This window comes from Hakea prostrata, chromosome 2, assembly GCF_041222555.1.
Source record: "Hakea prostrata isolate BN-2017 chromosome 2, UWA_Hpros_2, whole genome shotgun sequence".
Taxonomy (NCBI): Eukaryota; Viridiplantae; Streptophyta; class Magnoliopsida; order Proteales; family Proteaceae; genus Hakea; species Hakea prostrata.
This window is the reverse complement of record NC_142601.1, coordinates 45,384,970-45,405,609: the sequence shown is the minus strand read 5'-3', so window position 1 is coordinate 45,405,609 and position 20,640 is coordinate 45,384,970. Positions and strand designations below refer to the sequence as shown.

The 20,640-nt window shown below is 38.1% G+C and overlaps 1 protein-coding gene across 2 annotated transcripts in view; it reads right to left on the bottom strand.

Annotated features, from left to right (window-relative positions):
* Window positions 1-20,640, bottom strand: part of LOC149024460 (D-lactate dehydrogenase [cytochrome], mitochondrial-like) — a 103,692-nt gene that overhangs the window by 36,490 nt on the left and 46,562 nt on the right. For both annotated transcript variants that reach the window (XM_089144690.1, XM_089144691.1), the window contains exons 8-12: window positions 11,296-11,332; window positions 11,159-11,220; window positions 6,896-6,992; window positions 6,085-6,159; window positions 4,880-4,988 (exon numbers count right to left, since the gene is read on the bottom strand). In XM_089144690.1, coding sequence (XP_089000816.1) covers window positions 4,880-4,988; window positions 6,085-6,159; window positions 6,896-6,992; window positions 11,159-11,220; window positions 11,296-11,332 — 380 coding nt within the window. The remainder of the gene's footprint in view (window positions 1-4,879; window positions 4,989-6,084; window positions 6,160-6,895; window positions 6,993-11,158; window positions 11,221-11,295; window positions 11,333-20,640) is intronic.

The following is a 20,640-nucleotide window of genomic DNA, read 5'->3' as shown; positions in this document are numbered from 1 at the left end:
GGAAGTTGTGAATCTCCACATGTATCAGCTTTATTTCTACTTTAAACTTATAAATCCTTCTCAGTGTGGAAATCTTGCAAGAAAAATAAAATCCTAGAAAACCTACTCCAATAAGGAAAGAAAGTAAACTAACTAAATCAAATCACCCAAGTCTGGAAGATCTCCTCCACATGAATTTGACTCACAACACTCCCCCTCAAATTGAAGTATAGATATTTATCATACCCAACTTGCGTATAATCCTATTGAACACTTTCGTGCTTAATCTCATTGTGAGCACATCAGCTCATTGCACATCTGAAGTAACAAAGGTGATATGGATCAACCCAGACTCAAGCTTCTCTTTGATGAAATGCCTGCCAATCTCCACATGCTTAGTCTTGTTATGCTGTACTGGGTTGTGAGCCATGCTGATCGTTGACTTACTATCTGAGTACAACTGTATAAGAACCTCCAAATCTGTCCCAACTTTAGCCATAATGCCTCACAAATGCCTTGAGCAATCGCCCTAAACTTGGCCTTAGCACTGGACCTCACAACCGTAACCTTTTTATTGCTTCTCCAAGTCACAAGGTTACCTCCTATCATCTGGACATCCACCCAGTTTGCATTTGTATATGCCCCAATTTTCAAATGTCCATAAGCTGAAGTTAAAATCCCTTTTCCTAGAGTGGCCTTCAAGTACCTTAGATTAGATACATTGCATCTAAGTGTGAGGAATAGGATCATGCATCTACTGGCTAACAAGATTTAATTGCAAATGTGATGTTAGGCCTAGTGTAAGATAGATAAATCAACTTTCCCACCATCTTTTCATACCTTCTCTTATCAACTGGTTCTCCTTCCTTTGCCTTCAAGTGTAGGTTAGGCTTAATAGGAGTCTTAATAGGCTTACATCCTAGCATCCCAGTTTTCTCGAGAAGATCCAATGTATACTTCCTTTAAGAAAGAGATACACCACTGACAGAATATGCCAACTCTAGCCCTATGAAATATTTGAGTTTTCCCATATCTTTGATCTCAAATTCAGTTAAAAAAAAAGTCTTCAATGCTGCAATCTCATCCTCGCTGCTGGCTATGATCACAATATCATCCACATATACTAAAAGTATAGTAGTGTGGGAAGTAGGAACCATCTCTTTTGATGAACAAAGTGTGGTATGCATTTCTCTGCTTATAACTATTAGATATCACTGCCTTATAGAACCTTCCAAACCACACTCTTGGAGATTGCTTTAGCCCATATAAAGCCTTCTTCAACTTACACACTTTCCCATGAGTCTCAACAGTAGAACACCCAAATGGCATATCCATGTGCACCTCCTCTTAGAGTTCTCCATGAAGAAAAGCCTTTTTCATGTCTAATTGTTTTAAACCCATCCTTTATTAACTGCACAAGAAAGGATAGCCGAACTTTTTTCATCTTGGCAATAGGGGCAAATGTCTCCTCGTAGTCAATGCCATGAGTGTGAGTGAGGCCTTTGGCCACCAATCTTGCCTTGTACCTCTCAACAGTCCCATTGCCTTGTGCTTGATCAAGAACAACCACTTGCACTCAACAGTTCGCTTTCCTATAGGCAAAGTCAACCAATTTCCACGTTTTGTTTTTCTCCAGGGCTCGCATTTCCTCTTCCATAGTTTCCTTCCAGTTTGAGTGAGATAATGTCTCCTGCCATGTTTTAGGAACAGAATTAGACGATAAAGAGGAAATGAAATTTTGAAACTCTCGAGATAGGGACTGATATGAAAAATAATTGGAAATAGGATGTTTGGTGCAAGTTCACGGTTGCTTTCTCAATGCAATTGGCAAGTCCAAGGTAGGATGAGAAGAAGGCTCAAAGACACTCTCCTGGAGGGACAAATTTTTTAGGACTAGGAACTGAAGCTTCCAACTGGCTTTGGTTAGAAGGGGTCACTCGTTACTTTCTTTGATAGGTATTTAGGGGTCTAGGCTCCCCCTACACATTATCCACCAGCTGTTCTTGTCTAGTCACTCAATCTTCCAAATAAGGATCATCTGTAGGAATCTCAAGAGAAATATCAAAAGGAGGAATCAACACTAGAACCTCTTCATTAAAACTTTCCCCCTGAAGAGGTGTAGGGGAGAAATAAGGAAGCTGTTCCTGAAACATAACATCCATACAGACAAAGAAACAATGAAAACCACGATGATAACACTTATACCACTTCTATATAGGAGGATAACCTAGGAAAATGCACTTAACCCACAAAGATCCAACTCACCATGAACATGGTGGTTTTAGACAAAGAAAACACAGCCAAAAACCTTAGGTGGCATTGTAAAGGTTGCAGTCCCTAAAAGAACCTTAAGGGGGTAGTGCTGGTCATGTCTTAATGGAACTTAATACAATTACACATAATGCCAAAGTAGAAACCTCCTTCATCCAATTCATACAAACATTGTTTATCGCTAATACAACAAGTGCTGACAATTTGAGGAAAGCAAAGAATGGCAGACTGGCCATTTGAGAGGATGTGTTGATGATTTCTCCACAAAATGGGAAGTGATAACTGAACACCATATGTGATGTAACCTGGGGGGACCCCCCCCCCACCCCTCCAAGGAAGCCCCAAGATCATAGAGGAAAGGACCAACAGCCCAAAATCATGCAGCACCATAGAAAGGCCAAACCAAATGGGGAGCAATATGGTCATTTTACCTCCCGCTCTTGAGTCCCTTTTGGTTTTGTTAGATTCAGCTTCATTTTAGTCCAAATCTATTTTAATCTTTGTTATTTGAATCCTTGTTTGCTTAGTTATGACAGAGTCCCGGTCCAAGGAGAGTTGAGCTGGAATCTTATTTCAAATTGGATACCTTCTTAAGTAAGGAAGTTCTTTTAATTCTACAATTATTAATTACTTTCGAATCCTTATATATAGTATCTCTTTAATTGAATGTCCTAGTTGAGTTCTATTTCAAATGGAACTCTTGTTTGTTAAGTCCTAGCAGAATCATAGTTGTCAAGGCGTCGCCTAGGAGTCTAGGCACCTTCGGAGCGCCTCAAATCGGTGTCGCCTCATTTTCAGGCAATAAGGCGACCGCCTTGGGGTATGAGGCATCGCCTTAAGAGCCTCGGACGCCTTATACCCCAAGGCGTCCATTTTTTTATTCTTTTTTAAATCACATGAAAGATGCCAAATCGAAGGCATATATTGAATTAATTATTAGATTCCAATTGTAAAGTATCTATTGTTTGAACCTATATGCATATTTATAATGACTCTAAATGTGATCAAATGTTAAAATAAAAAAATAAAAAAACAAACAAAATCGAAAGAGAATAAGTTTTTGACTCGAGTCTCACACTCTCACTCTAATCCTTAATCTCTTTCTCTTCCTCTCTTCTTCTCTTCCATTCCCGCGACGACACTCTGGCAAGCCGCGCAACAGATGACTTCTTCTCTTCCTTTCTTCCCACAACTTCTTATTTAAGACCTACTATGTGTGGTTTGTAGTATGTTGGATGACTTAAGGTAGGCTAATATTAGTGTTTTTTATTTTTTTTTATTTTTTTTTCTTTTTTATCATATAAGATATGATAGATTTATAATGAATTGGAGTGAATGAGATGTACACTAAAAATTTCACTTAAAACGCCCCAACCGCCTCAAAAGCGCCTCATCGACTCATTGCCTCAACTAGCCTAAACCACCTTGCATCGCCTCATCGCCGTGACAACTATGAGCAGAATATTCTTCATGTCAAGGCTACAAATAAGCCAATCATAATGTAAGCAACACAGTTGATGATTAAAAAAATTGATGAATGAAGGATATGAATGTTGGATTGTTCTTAGAGATAAGCAGCCTGTGGCACATTGAATTCAAAGATTTCAGCAAGTTTTATTGATCAGCCTCAACAGCAGCCATTAAGTTACCAGCCCTACTGCAGCCCACTCGCAGACTCTCCTACCCTGGCCCCAAACCCTAAATCTTCCAATCCCAGCCCAACTCAATTGCAAGCTCCATCCCATCACTCCCAAACCCTATGGTAGTAACCCCTTTCCCCCCCCCCCTCCATTCCCCAACCCCTAGTTCACATTCTTTCTTCTTTTCTTCTTCTTCTTCTTCTTTTCCCTTTACTTGGGGCAGCCTAGAAACCCAGAATTTTTTTCAAACCCTAGATCTTCCTAACCCCCTAGTCAAACCCTACCCCCATTAGGAGTTGAATTTCCCCTCCCATTCTCTACCTTCACTCCTCTACTTCAACCCTAAGCCATCACCCTAAACCCCAGTAACCCTAATTTTCTTTTTCTTCGTAAAACCCTAAACCCAAATTTAGGTTTTCCAATCAAATCTCATAAACCCCTCACTCCAACCCCATTCTATTCTAGAATCACCATCCCCTTCCCTACCCTACCTTCGACCCCATCCCTAACCCTAGCCTCTCCCTCTTAGAAACCCTAAATTTGAGAAAACCTTAATTTCTTAAACCCTAAAATTCTGGAACTGAGTTTTAATGTTAAACTAACTGGATTCAGACTTAATTCTACCAAAACTATAACCCAAGCCCTCCTAACGAACCCCATACTCCTTTTCCCTCAACCCAAACTTCCCTAAACCTATAGAAACCCCAGCCGCAGGGTTTAGAAGGCAAATCCTCCCAACCGCAGGGTATTTTAGCCCTGGTATAGCTGCTGTCCACCTCTAAACTGCCCTATAAGACCTACAAGTATGGTTACTAAAATCCTAGCTAAATTCACCTAAGGATCCTGAAGACTGGTTCTCAATTTGGGGGTTACATCACAAGCGTATTTCAATAATTGAATGTGAGTTTCCGTTAAGATAGAGGAATAAAATAACAAACATAGCCAATGACAATAAGCAACCAAAAGAAATGAGAGGAATTAACTCCCACCTGTGCCTATGAATTCAAACATTAACGTTGGAACTTCAGGGAAATTTTTCCCGTTCGCCATGTTGAGAGCTTTTACTAGAACCTCATCCATCAGTTCTACTCTGGATACCTAGTGGAGACAAGAGAATACATCTATTAGAAAAATCTTGAGGTCCATATCATCCAAAATCCATTTGGCAATTTAAACAACAAAAATTGCACATTTAATTTAGTATGACCTGATTGAAACATCAATTGGACAGCCCAAAATTTCAAACAACAAGAAAGATCACATGGGTCTATCCACCAGTATTTACATACTTTTTGACCTAGGTAAAGATAAAGAGAGAGAGAACCAAGTAACTTTTAAAAACAGCACAATAAGTTTTTAGTACAACAAAACAAGAGGATTCAGCTTTGTGTATCAGTATTCATGACATACTTGTCATCAAGCCTAGGTAATTCAAGGAATTAAAAGGGATCTAGATGCAAAGGTGATACCAACAAGGTGACCATGATGCGACCATGACACCTTCCTAGGCTTGTCAAGGCACCTAGACATAAAGATGTCTCCTTGACAACCATGCTAGACAAAGACCACAGTGTAGGTTGTTATCATGAGAACGCATCAATTTTACGATAGTAGCAAAAAATAACAAAGAACCTATTTCAACTACACTAAAGTATCTGAAATAAACCGTGGGCAATGGCTAGAGACTGAAACCCCAGAGGCCAACCATAGTAGATACACTTACAAAACAGAGGAAAGATTTAATCTCCAATCAAAGACATTAGCTTGAACCAGAGACATTATGCATCCACAACAACACTATAGCCTTATTCCTATTCAAAACTAAATCAGGTCGCCACAAAGTCCATTAGTCCTTGCTCTCCAATCAGCTCTTTTTGAGATTGCACATGGTAAAAGGGCTACACTATGCATTCCTTTCCTCACCACCTCTCCCAGAGTTATTTTAGGCCCGTCCCCGGCTCTTTTAGATCATTCAGTCTAAATCAATTCATTCCTCTGAATTAGATCATCCGAAGGCCTCCATTGGACCACCTAGAATGACTTTCTCATAGCCTATCGTGAATCAGATCTACTCTCAGCTCAGCTCTAAAGTCGTAATTCCTGACTTTCACCAATGTAAACAAATAAAACTCCAAAATGGTGGAAAAAATTACCAAAAACATAATAAATGTATAAATTACAGATTAAACACAACCTGGATCCCAGACATCATACTGGCAATGGCAACATCAGCTGCATCCTTAATTGTTGGAAAGTTGCACATTGCTACCTGCAATTTTGCAAGGTTGCCGAATGTAAGGCATAATATGAACATATTAAGACTTAAATATAAATTTTATAGCCAGATAATACCAACTAAAGAAAATTACTCCTATCAGGAGAGAAATTGTAGGTTAACTGGGAGATCTCAGAGTGTATAAGAACTGATCTATGAGATGCTTCAGTTTAGAAATTAGAACCAACACTGTGTTACCAAAGCTACTGTTCAGACATGTTTGTATTGTTAGACATGGGTTCACTCATAAATTATCTTGCATTATTGCACACTGTGGCGATAAAATTTATATACATATAATTTGACAGTTCAGATACCAGAAACAAAACAGAGACTATTTCCAAAGTTCTCCAACATCTTTTTTTTTTCCCTTTTTCCTTTTTCTTTTACCATAAGTCTTAAACTATTGCTTATTTAATAAAAGAAGATAGGCATACAAATATACAACTAGTAAATCACAATTTCAGTTCGATGTCTTTGTATCCTCAAGGCATTGTATCCATCTGATTTTCATATGAATGACTAGGAAGCGGAAAACCATTTCAGCTGAATGACCAAGGAAAGAAAAATTAGCTTTTGAGTATCCAAAAGATTTTACTTTGAAATTTTGAGGTAATGTTTGAAAACAAAAAAGCATTTTGACTTACTGCAAGAGAAATACATCATCAGGGAAAACTACAAAGAACCAAAAAAATTCAATATCCTTAAATAAAGGAAGGGAGAAAGATACCGTTGAGTACTGCGGAATTTTTTGAAGCCGTAAAGTAATTTCTGTTATAACTCCCAAGGTTCCTTCACTTCCAATTACCAATCTTGTCAAATCGTATCTGGGACAAACAAAATATTAGCATGGCTTACGAAAAGACGGATAACACTGCTATCAATACCTTGTTCCTATGTATCATTATTTAATTAACTAGTATCATTATCCTCAAGCTAATTGTGTATAAACTTGGACAGAGATGAAATTAAATTAAATCTTGGATCATAGAGAAATTTTGCTCAAATGAAACTCAAGTACAAAGAAATAAAGTCAAAGGCACAGGAAGAGAAGGTGAAAAAAGAATCAGCAAGCATCAGAGACACAAGGAAATATTAAAATAACCTACATGAATAAAAAGATGCCCTCAAAAAGCTGGTGAGAAAGAAAAAAATATTAAAAAAAAAAAAAACAAAACCACTAGAGACAGCACCACTTAAAATGTCTTATCCAGGATTCAGTACCATAAGCATGAAACTAGAAATACTGTCATAGTATATGAGAAAAAAATTACTTCACTAACTAGGGAAGTTTTGTTAAATTTTACCTCTTAGGATTATGTATGTTATCTCTCATATCTCAACATGGGGGATATGCACGCAGTTTCTTGTATCTTGAATTTGTGAAACAATACAGGAGAGAGAAATCAATTCATAGCCCAAGCTATTGCAAGCTTCCTTCTTTCTTCTGCTCACTTCTTTAATCATCTCTTCTTCTCTTCTCACCTCTTAAATTCCTTTTCCTGTCTCTTGAATCAATTATCGCACAACTTCCATTTATACTGTCATCCAAGGTACATTTCTAAGTTGAGGCAATGTTTATAGGCTACCTACATTGGTCTCTTATGTAGAACTATCTGCCTCTTTTTGGAACTCATGAAGCTTTTTAGGAAGCCATAGAACTTTAAACAGGGGTATTTTCATCATTTTGAACTTTTAAGTTGGTTGATCTGATTTGGTGCACATTATTCCAGCTTTTGTCTTGGTCATTTTGGGTTAATATTTTTCTTTTTTGGGAGATAAATAAAAACTTTGTAAGAATGGTACTCAGATGATAAGTTACAGAATGAGAATAGTGCAAGAGTGCAAGTTGGTTGATCTGATTTGGTGCACATTATTCCAGCTTTTGTCTTGGTCATTTTGGGTTAATATTTTTCTTTTTAGGGAGATAAATAAAAACTTTGTAAGAATGGTACTCAGATGATAAGTTACAGAATGAGAATAGTGCAAGAGTGTTCAAGTAGAGAGACTTAGTGTACAATGATTTTATTTTTTATTTTTTGGAATAGTAAATAATGCATTAAGCAAAAGGAAATAAGGGGGGAAGAGAACAACAATAAAGCAAAGGGCTGAGCCCAACCACAACAAGGCCCTAAACAAAGCAAGGCAAAAAATGGATCAGATGGATGGGCCAGAAGAGAAGGGGGGCTAGTGGGGCTAGGAAGAGGAGGTATGGGCTAAGATAAGGAGATGGGCTGAGTGGGAAGATAGGTTAATGGGGCTAGGCCAAGAGAGGGGAGAATGGGTATGCAGGGCAGAAGCTGAAAGTAGGGCTATGGCTCACACTACTGCCGAGTCACTATGGCTACAATCCTTCCTTGGTGAGTTCAGATTTCCAGTTGATTCACCCTGCCATATACATAGCCAGAAATCCTGAGTTTCATGAGTGCAAGAAGCACATTGAGGTTGACTATCATTTTGTAAGAGATGCTGTTCTCAACCAAAACATTATTACTCCACACTTTTGATCCTCTGATCAGCTCGGTAATCTGTTCACTAAACCTTAGTTTGGTCATAAGTTCAAGAGCAGTTGTTGCAAGCTGGGCATTGGTGACTTGTATGTCCAGCTTGAGGGGGAGTGCTAAGTATGCATGCTTAGTAACACAGGTAAACCAGTCTTTCTACTTCACGAGGTAATTTTACTTTACTTGCTCCAAGTAAGTTATATGAAGAAGTAAATTAATAAGTTTGTGGAATATATTCTCAGGATATCTTTCCTTATTTTCCAGATTATGTAATATTCTGAGATTATATCAGAATATATCTCCCCTTATTTTGTAACATTTTGGGAGATATTCCAGCTTTATAAATGAATTGAACTAGGGAGAGCTGCGAAAGGCATTCCAGATTTATAAATAAAGTGAACTAGGGAGAGCTGCAGTACCTTTCGCAACTCTCCCTCTTCCAAATTTTCTCTCCTCTCCTTCTCTTGTCCTATTGTATTCGCCTTCTCTGTTTTTCTGTTCTGGTTTTACAGATTTGATTACTGCAACATAAGATTTAACAAATCATCTTGTAATAGTCAGTTATCAACTCACTCAACGAGATTCAGCCACGGACAAGAAAAATATAGCTGATAGTACCTCTGCAGAAAGAATAAATCATAGAAGAAACTGATATTTTGATCAAGCCATTTCCATTTGCAAGGAGAAGCCTTAGGACTTTAAACCAACACCCTGGGGCAATTAAAATGTGAGTGTTATCATGCACTATCATGGCGTAGCTTGATAGAGATACCAAAAACAAGCTTCAGCTGGCGGTAAACAGAGCAATATGCATTAATATCATGGGAAGCTCCAGGTCTTCACAGCAGCTTCAAGGTTTGACGGCAAACTTTCATATGTATTTGGCTGAGGTAATACATATCAAAGAATACTCAACTTATGTATCTTACATATCAAAGAATTTAGACCTATTCGGATCAGCAGTTTATAGCCTCCACTAGAACCCAATTCTCTTCTAGGGTTCTGAAGAGAGGAGAGAAAGGAAAGGAACTCGGTAGACTCTCAAACCAAGCTTCAGTACCAATTTAGATCTATTAGGATCAGCAGTAAACAAGGACCAAGAGATGAAGAGTTGAGAGAAGCCGAAGGAGGAAGAAAGAGAAGAGGGAAGAAGAAGAAAAGAGTTAGAAGAGTATAAATCCTGGGAAGAGAAGGATCTTGCATATTATTCATTACTTGGATTATGTTGAGAACTACAACCACTTCCCTAGGGAAGTAAAAGATAAAAAGTACGAAACAGAAATTACAAAACATATCCCCCATGGACATGGACAGAACATATAACTAAAGTACCCCTAATACATTCTAACAAGGAAGCCCTAATGGGAGAAAGGCTTGAGGGTAGAGTGGGGTTTAGGAGCCAGTCCCCAGAGGATGAAGAAGGAAAGGGGGATAATCCATAGGGTTACAAGAGGAATAGACCACTCTCATCGCGAGCTAATGATACACAATATCGACGAGTACCAGGGATTAAGCCATAAGAAGATATTGGCACCTCAGCGTATCTCAGTAGATATGCAAGAATGGCTAAGGATGGAGGCTAAGGAGTTCCCTTCCTCCAAAGCCAGGAAGAGTTAGAGGGGGGCCATGCTGAAAGAGTCCTTAAGGAAGTAGGAGCAAACCCAATTTCCCAGATGTAGTTCTCTTTGGAAGCGAGTTTCCAAAGTAGGCTGGCAAGTTTATAGCCATGAATATGACGAATTCCCAAGCCATCTTCAGATTTAAGCTTCAAATTGCAATCCCAAATTATGGGATTCAGGAATTTGGAAGATTTCTTATCTTTCCAAAGAAAGCTTTAGAAGAGGGATTCCATAGCTTTGATGGTAGATTATAGATGTTGCATCAGTAGATGTAGGACTGCGGAACTGATTGGGTCATGGTTAGTCTGCCATTGTTGGAAAGGAGTTGCCCGTCCATAATTGGATTTCTGTATTTTAACAGCATTAATTTAGTAATTCACATAAAGTGAAATAGAAGATGTGTCTATTGTTCCACTCACTGTCCTATTAAATAAAGAAAATGATTCATAGACCCCACATGTTGCAAACCTTCCATTTTAACTCTTAACCACATAAGAATGTACTACTACAAAGACTTTATGAGTAACCAATGTATTTTCCTTCTCAGAATTCAAGTTGCAGAACCACCTAAATCCGAAATCATTGAAGCACAGCTGGTCATCAACGAGTAGCCAAAAGCTGAAATACTAATCTAGGCTGTTAAACACATAATGATTAAGGAAAGATCACCAACTTAACAACTGTGTGAGAAAATAAACCTAATGGATGAGAAAAACAGAATTCTGTGGAAATTCAGAACACACTTAAGCCTCACAGCCCCTTCTCATTTTCCAGAACTAGATTATTTGAATGAGCATGAGCACCCTGATTATTTCCTTCAGAAGAAAAATAAAAGTGATATTATATGTTTGTAATTGGAGAGAAACACACCCTGCAGCACTCTTTCTTGCACGAGAAGCTGTCTTGACTACATCCCCATTTGCCAGAACAACCTGCAAAAAACATCTGAGAAACAACTCTCACTTGTAATAGCAGTCTAGCAGAAACTAAAAGAGAATCCAACAAACCTTAAGGTTGATGACGTTATCACGCATAGTTCCATACCTACATGCTTAAACCAAATCATTAAATCCAATACAAAGTGTGGTAAGAAAAATTTAGTAAAGAACCTACACCAGATGAAGATTTCCAAGGTTGTTCCCAAAAGGAACTGGAGGGAGGCAATTAAAAATCAGTGAATTTTCCTAGCATCTCTCAGTTGTTCAAAAGGTTAACCGAGTTTTGCCTAAGGTTGATATTTTGGGAAGTGTTTCAGTCAACTTTCTACTTTTAACCAAGGTTCAAAATATCAGTTTTGAGGTCGGTTTCTACCAGCCTCAATACCAAGATAAGGTCGAAACATAGGAATTTTCCCAGGTAGTTCCAGAAGCAAGTTTCTGGGCAATATACAGGGCTTTTTGGTCTTTTTCTTGCATACTACCCATTTAAAGCATAAAGAACACAATGACACATGTACTTTGCTAAAAAAGAAAACCAATGAAAATTTGTCATTTAAGTGTTAGTGTTGAAGTATACGTAAATTTGGAATTTACTGTTCACGTTACTGTTCACGTGAACAGTATTTTGATGTTGTTTTGATTATATTTTCTATTTCTAATGTGGGAATCTTGCTACATAAGTTTTGGGTGTTTTTTAGAAAGCATAGTTTCTATTTTGGTGGTAGTTTCTATTTTCAGAACTTTCTATTTTAGAAGTTAGGAAGTTACTAAAGCTGTAATATTTTGTTTCCTTCTTCTAGAGGACAATTACTTGTCTCTCAAGTTGTATTAGATTCATTAGAAGCTATAAATAAAAGTGCTCTGTGATACTAGACTCTTTAGCTAAGAATCACAGGTCTTTTCTACTAGTTCTTCATCTCTCTTCTCTTCTTCTTCTTCTCTCTTTTCTTTGTTCAAGTTCAACTGCTATTTTGATTGTTTAAAGCTTGTTTTCTAACATGGCATCAGAGCTTTTTTGAATCAAAATAGTGTTGTTCTCAATATTCTCTTCTGAAATTCTTTTTTTTCGGTTTCCTTGGTGTGCAGCCACCTAATGCTGTATATTATGGACTGTTAGATCAGATATTCATGTGAACTGATCTTCTTTATCTATTACCTTACTCTTACACGTTCCAGAACTTGGATACCTTTGTTACCTCTCTTCTTTTTTTTTCTCCTATTTTGTCCTAAGGTTGCAGAATTTTTTTTCTTTTTTCTCCTCATTCTACTTCAAGTTTTGAAAAACTGATTTGAGTGCTATCTACCTCAGTTTAATGTCTTCACTTACACGTGACTCAATCATGAGTACGGCTGAAACAAATGGATCTCAAGGAGATCATGTAAAAGTTCAAATTACATCTATCAAGCTCAAAGGTAGTTCTAATTACTTGTTGTGGTCACAAGCGGTTCGGGTGTACATACTTGCAAAAGGTAAGCTTAAGTTCATTGAGGATGAACCTCCTGCTGAGACTGACAAATCCTATTTTAGTTGGATCCAAGATGATGCAATCATCAAAATTTGAATGTGAAATAGTATGGCACCTGATATTGCAGCAAATGTTATGTTCCATAAGACTGCAAAGGGAATATGGGATGATTTGCAAGAGACTTATTCCCAAGCTAAAAATATGACTCGAATTTTTAGTATTTATGAAAAGCTATTTCAATTTCAGCAAGCTGACAAGTCTCTGCAGGATTATTACAACTCCTTTAAAGGCATGATGGAGGAGTTGAATGTCTTTCAACCTCTCACCACTGATATAGAGAAGCTAAAGGCCCAACGGAATGAATTATTTGTGTCTAAGTTTCTTGCAGGTTTGAACCCTAAACTGAAATCTGTCAAAGGACATCTTCTTGCTGGTGAGCATGTACCTAATCTTAGTGAAGCATATTCTAGACTTCAACGTATTGCCTTGCCTAAAGGGAGTTCTCCAAACAAAAGTTCTAAAGGAGAAAATTCAGCCTTCACTACCTCTTATGGAAGGGGACATGGTCGTGGTTTAGGAGGAGTTAGTAGGTCTTTTGGAGGTCGTGGTGTTCAATTGTCTGATAAGACATCTCGACTTTGTACTCATTGCAGTAAAACAGGGCACTTAGTGGAAACTTGTTGGGCCAAACATGGAAAACCCGAGTGGGCCAAGCACCTTGCCAATCATGCCACTTCTGATGGTGGTACTGATACTGTAGCAAACAACGATAGTGGTTCTGGATCTTCTTCAGGGGACTTGTCTAAGACTCTAAGAGATGATGTAAGCCAAATCCTTCGCCGATTGCAAAATATTGAAACTGGCGCTTCCACATCCACTAGTACTTCTGCTGCCACACTTTCTCATGCAGGTAACACAGCACTTCTCACTTCTACTCCCACCCCTTGGATCATCGATTCAGGGGCCTCTTCCCATATGACTGGTAAGTCATCACTTTTTAGCTCTTTTTCTAAATCTACCACTAAAAATTATATTGTCATAGCTAATGGGACTTCCACACCTATTCTAGGCTCTGGAAGTGTTTCTCCTACACCTTCTCTTACTTTATCATCCGTACTTCATGTTGCTAACTCCTTTTAACTTATTATCTGTTAGTCAATTAACTAAAGCACTAAACTGCTCTGTGACTTTTACTCCCACTTATTGTGTTTTCCAGGACCTTCACACTAGGAAGACGATTGGTGGAGGGTGTGAAAGAAACGGACTCTACTATCTGGACTATGCTACCCCTATTGCGGCTCTTTCTGATGATTGTGTAGATGCTCTCCAGTGGCACTGTCGTTTAGGCCATCTGTCTTTACCTAGATTAAAAATTTTATTTCCTTCTTTTAAATCGGTGATCAGATTAAATTGTGAAGCGTGTGAGTTAGGGAAGCATCATCGTGCCACCTATCCTCCACGCTCTATCTCTCGTAGTGAGTCCTTATTTTCTCTTGTTCATTCCAATATTTGGGGCCCTTATAGAATTAGTAATAGGCATGGTTTTCGATATTTTGTTACTTTTGTGGACGATTTCTCCCGTCTTACATGGCTGTATCTTTTAAAGGATCGGACAGAGTTCTTAACTACATTTAAAAGTTTTATTCATGAAATTCGGACTCAATTTTCTCTTCCTATTAAAATTTTTCGGTCTCATAATGCTTTAGAATATGTGCAACATGATATATCTAACTTGTGTGATTCTCTTGGAATAATTCATCAAACCAGTTGTTCATTCACTCCCCAACAAAATGGAGTGGCTGAACGCAAAAATCGTAACCTCTTGGAGGTTGCACGCGCTATTTTGATTCAGATGAATGTTCCAAAGAGTTACTGGTGTGATGCGATTTTGACTGCTGGTCATTTAATTAACCACATGCCTATGACCTTGCTTTCTGAAAAATCTCCTTTTTTAATTGTTTTTCCCAATAGAGAACCGTTTTCAGTTCCACCCAAAATTTTTGGTTGTTGCTCAGGGGGAGGACAGTGTTCGTGTTTGCAGGCTTCATAAAGTGATTTATGGACTCAAACAGTCTCCACGGGCTTGGTTTGAGAAATTTAGCAAGATTGTGGAGTCTTTTGGTTTTGTACAGTGTTATTCTGATCACTCTATGTTTATTAGACGGCAGGGTGATTGTGTTGTCATTATGGCAGTTTATGTTGATGATATTGTCCTTTCAGGCAATGATGTTGATGCAATCCATACAGTTAAGGCACACTTACAAAAATCTTTCCAAACCAAAGATTTAGGTGATCTACAATATTTCTTGGGTATTGAAGTGATCCGCAGTAAAAAAGGAGTAAGTTTGTCACAAAGAAAGTATGTGTTAGATCTTTTGATTGAGACTGGCATGCTTGCTTCTAAACCTAGTGACATTCCCATGGATCCTCAGTTAAAGTTAGGACGTGATGATGGTGACTTGTTAGATGATGTCCATCGTTACAGTGTCTTATTGGGAAACTTATTTATCTTATTTATTACTCGTCTCGATATTTCTTATTCTGTTGGTGTGTTGAGTTAGTTTATGCAGTCTCTAGGAAGGCTCATTGGGATGCAGCGATGAGAGTGCTTCGGTACCTCAAGAGTGCGCCCGGAAAGGGCTCATCTATCGACCAAATCGGAGTATGGACTTGGTTGCCTTTTTCGATGCGGATTGGGCTGGATCCGTCATTGATCGCCGGTCAACCACGAGGTTATTGTACTTTTCTTGGTGGAAATCTTGTGACTTGGAAGAGTAAGAAACAGTCCACCATTGCTCGATCTAGTGCTGAAGCTGAGTATAGGGCTATGGCCCACACCGCTGTTGAATTGATGTGGCTTCATTCATTGTTAAAGGAAATAGGATTTCCAGTTTATGCCCCTATGAAAATGTTTTGTGATAATCAGGCAGCCACTTACGTTGCTAGTAATTCAGTGTTCCATGAGAGAACGAATCATATAAAGGTAGATTGTCACTTTGTGCGTGATGCAGTGAAGAAGAAGCTTGTAGCAACTCCTTTTGTGAGCTCTACTGACCAACTAGCTGACTTGTTCACCAAAGCTCTGTTCGGACCAAGTTTTGGTCTATCATTTTGCAAGTTTGGGCATGGGAGATTTGTATGCTCCAGCTTGAGGGGGAGTGTTGAAGTATACGTAAATTTGGAATTTACTGTTCACATTACTGTTCACGTGAACAGTAAAAACAGCTTTTACTGTTCACGTGAACAGTATTTTGATGTTGTTTTGATTATATTTTCTATTTCTAATGTGGAAATCTTGCTACATAAGTTTTGGGAGTCTTTTAGAAAGCATAGTTTCTATTTTGGTGGTAGTTTCTATTTTAGGAGTTAGGAAGTTACTAAAGCTGTAATATTTTGTTTCCTTCTTCTAGAGGACAATTACTTATCTCTCAAGTTGTATTAGATTCATTAGAAGCTATAAATAAAAGTGCTCTGTGATTCTAGACTCTTTAGCTAAGAATCACAGGTCTTTTCTACTAGTTCTTCATCTCTCTTCTCTTCTTCTTCTTCTCTCTTTTCTTTGTTCAAGTTCAACTTCTATTTTGATTGTTTAAAGCTTGTTTTCTAACAGTTAGTATACAAGAAAGGTTCTGAGAAATACAAACTTTATAAAAATTGAACAAATTGTCTTGCGTACATTATGTTTGATACAAAATCACAATACAATAACCAAATAAAAAACTCCCAAGCTTCAGTTTCAAGTTGAGCGCTTGGGTCGATCATTCCGTTGAGTCACGTAGTACTTTGAATTCTGATTACTGTACAAAAGCAGGCCACGTCATCTTACGCATAGAGTTGTCCATGTAGTCTGTCACTGCACTTCTATAGGTGACATAGCCTAGGGAATGTGTCGCCAGCCATGGACTCTAACCTGATGAGGACGACTGAACTAGCATAACTGGGTGTGACGAAGGGAAAAGAAGTGACAAAAATTGGGTCAAAAGGGCATGAAAACAACAAAAATCACAAAAAATGGGGTCAGGGAGTCGGAATTCTGCCAACGGTACCGCTCAAGTTCTGCAAGAGCAAGGTATGGTACTTTTATTCCTGGAATGGGCCAGTTTGGGTCGAAAGCAAGTATCCGAATTTTGACTGTGATGAGTCAAAACTTAGTACTTTTTTTTCTCCACATAAGTTTAGATTTCAGCCATCTCGGTCGAAATTTGTTCATTGCTTTCAACATGCCAATTATGCGTGATAAGGTGATAACAAAGATCATATTAATGAAAAATATCACCTCAATCCTCAAAGCTTGTGTGTGAAAAACAACCAATAATTCATTTACAATTATTGATTATTTTCTAAGTGGTATGAGTGATCCTTGGAGACTATCTCATCCCAGTGCAGAGATTGATTTTGTTGCCTTGCTACTGAATATCTCATAGCAATGGAGGCAGATTGCAATTAGTCCAGAGGTGATAGAGAAAGCTACATGATGTGGCTTGGTCAGCTGGTCCTTTAGGAATAGTTAGCTTTCCATCCCACTGTAATATTTTCTTGCTTAATAGCAGTTTCCCTTTTGTCATTTGTGGGATCTACTATTTCTTCATTCTTTCTCTTCTATAAGTTAGATCACACTTTTTTCTCACCAACAGTACCAGAACCTTCATATAGCTTGCGTGCTTTGAAGTTTTCATGGTATCATGCAAGGATCCAATTTGAGATAACCCAGTAGAGAGATTCTTTTCAAAGCAAACATTAGCTGTAATTTTCATTGTTACAAGTATTTAGTTAAGTTAGAAATACCATATACAATGTGTGAAAGCACAAACACGAAAATTTTCCTAGCATCTCTCAGTAGCAAAGACCAAAGAATAGAAATCTTATCACTTAGAAGTTGAAAGTTGTTGCAAAAATTGATTATGGTAGAATGGCTTAAATAGATCAGTGTGATCTCAAGCCCTCTACTTATAGAGTGGAAAGAACACTATTACATAAATACCCTTACTTGGGTAACAAGAAATAGAAAATTACATGAATCAAAATTCTAACAAAATTGAACTTCTAGTAGCACTCAACCAACACTCCCCCTCAAGTTGAGGCATAGATATTAGTCATGCCAAACTTGCCTAAAATAGGAAGGAAATCTCCATCCTCAAACCCTTAGTGAAAATATCTGTCACTTGGCCTCCAGCCTCACAAAATGCATGCAGATGAGCCCTTGTTCCAGCTTTCCTTTGACAAAAAATCCGGTAGTTTCAATATACTAATGACAGCCTTTTTGTCACAATATAGCATCATATGGTTTGGAACTTAGACTCCAATATCTTCTAGCAGGCCTTTCAACCATAGTAGCTCACAAACTCCATGAACCATAGCTCTATATTCAGCTTCAGTACTAGATAAAGCTAATCCCTTCTGCTTCTTACTCTTTCGAGTAACTAGATCACCTCCAACAAAGGTACAATAACATAAAATTGACTTCCTGTCAGGAGATCCTACCCAATCTGCATCAGTGTATGCTTATACCCTTAGATTATCAGTGGGTGACAAAAGTATTCCTTCTCTAGGAGTTCCCTTCAAATACTGTAGTATTAGGGTCAAGTCCTAAATTGATGGTCTTAAGCCAATGTGGAGGCACTATGGGGTGATGATGACGTGTGATGGTTGGATTGGTCCCACTAAACAGTCTATTATTAATTTTATATTGAATTGTGATGGGAGGACGGTGTTCCTCAAGTCTATTAATGCATTCAGTTACAAGAAGGATGCCAAATACAAATATCGGTTGCTGAAGAGTGGTGAAAGAGGTTGGAGTAAAGCACGTGGCACAGATTGTGACTGATAATGGCTCCAATTTCAAGAAGGTTGGGATGAAGTTGATGGAGAATCCCAGGGAACAGCTCTTTTGGACTTCTTGTGCAGCACATTGTATTGATTTGATGCTGAAAGACATGGACAAGTCAAAGTTGTGAAAAAGGTTGTCCAGCGGGCTTGGCATGTGACCATATTTGAATATAACCATGGATATACATTGAATATGTTGAGGAGGATATGTGATAGTGACTTGGTGAGGCTTGGGATCACAAGATTTGCTACAAATTGAATTGCCTCGGAGTTTTGAGAAGAAGAAAAACCAATTACGTGCAATTTTAGCATTGCAAGAGTGGTTCGATTGGCCCTGGTCAAATTCACCAGCAGGGAAAGCGCAAGACGGGCCACCACATCTAGTGATAGCTTAAGGGCGAATCTGAAAGTTGTTGTGAAGCATCTAGATTCTATGGTGACAATCTTGAAATTGGTAGATAAACAAAGGAAACCAACTTTACCATATATATGGGCTGCAGTGGACATGATGAAGGAGATGGTTAGGAAGGTATATCCTAAGGGTAACCAGAAATTCCTTGATATCATCCAGGAGAGTTGGGAGAGACAGTTGCAACATCCACTACATTTGGTTGGGGTAAGCTAAAAAGTATTAAATTTTCCAAGTTATTACTTAATAGTTAATAATTCTTATGTTGTTGTGTAGTTTCTTACCATCTCATTTGTTGGTTTGTTTAATAGCCTATCATTTTATTGAGAAACTATATTTTGGTAGAATGGCTTAAATTAATCAGTGTGATCTCAAGCCCTCTATTTATAATAAAGTGGAAAGAACACTATTACATAAATACCGTTACAAGAAATAGAAATTTATATAAACAAAAACTCTACTAGAAAACTCCTAGTAGAACTCAACCAACACTCCCCCTCAAGTTGAGGCATAGATATTAGTCATGCCCAACTTGCCTACAATAGGAAGGAAATCTCCTTCCTTCATACCCTTGGAGAAAACATCTGCCACTTGGTCTCCAGACCTCAAAAAAGGCATGCAAATGAGCCATTTTTCTAGCTTTCCTTTGACAAAAAACTTATCAATTTCAATGTGCTTAGTTCGATCATGTTGCACAGGATTATTGGCAATACTAATGGCAGCCTTGTTGTCACAATATAGCATCATAGGGTTTGGAACTTGGACTCCAATATCTTCTAGCAAACCTTTCAACCATATTAACTCACAAACTCCACAAACCATAGCTCTAAATTCAGCTTCGGTACTGTATAAGCTACCACATTTTGTTTCTTACTTCTCCAAGTAACTAGATTACCTCTAACAAAGGTACAGACGTATAGTAACCTAAAATTGACTTCCTGAGGAGATCCAGCCCAGTCTGCATCAGTGTATGCTTCTACTCTTAGATTATCAACGGGTAACAAAAGTATTTCTTTTCCAGGAGTTTCCTTCAAATACTGCAGTACTCTGACAACAGCCTTCATATGAGCTAAATATGGATTATGCATGAATTGGCTCACTATCCCCACGGCATAAGTGACATCTGGCCTAGTGTGGGACAAGTAAATAAGCTTCTCTACTAGCCTTTGGTATCTTCCTTTGTCTGTTGGTTCTTCCTCTTTTTCTTTAAGTTTAGCTCCAACTTCAATAAGGGTATCAACTACTTTACACCCCAACATTCCCACTTCTGATAATAAATATAGGACATACTTTCTTTGGGATAGGAATATACCCTTCTTTGATCGAGCCACCTCAATCCCTAAGAAGTATTGTAACTTCCCTAGATCTTTAATCTCAAACTCTCCGCCAAGAAAGTCCTTCAACCTTTGAATTTCTTCACCATTATTCCTAATGATGACAATATCGTCCACATAAACAATGAGAAGTGTGATGTTAGTACCTAACTTCTTGACAAATAGTGTATGATTAGCATTGCTTTGCTTGTATCCAATAGAAGTCATTGCCTTCAGGAGGCGTCCAGAGTAGTATCTAGGAGATCGTTTTAACCCATAAATTGACCTCTTCAACTTACAAACTTTCCTGCAGTATTGTCATCGAAGAAACCATGTGGGATTTTTATATAGACTTCTTCCTCTAACTCCCCATGTAAGAAGGCATTCTTTACATCTAATT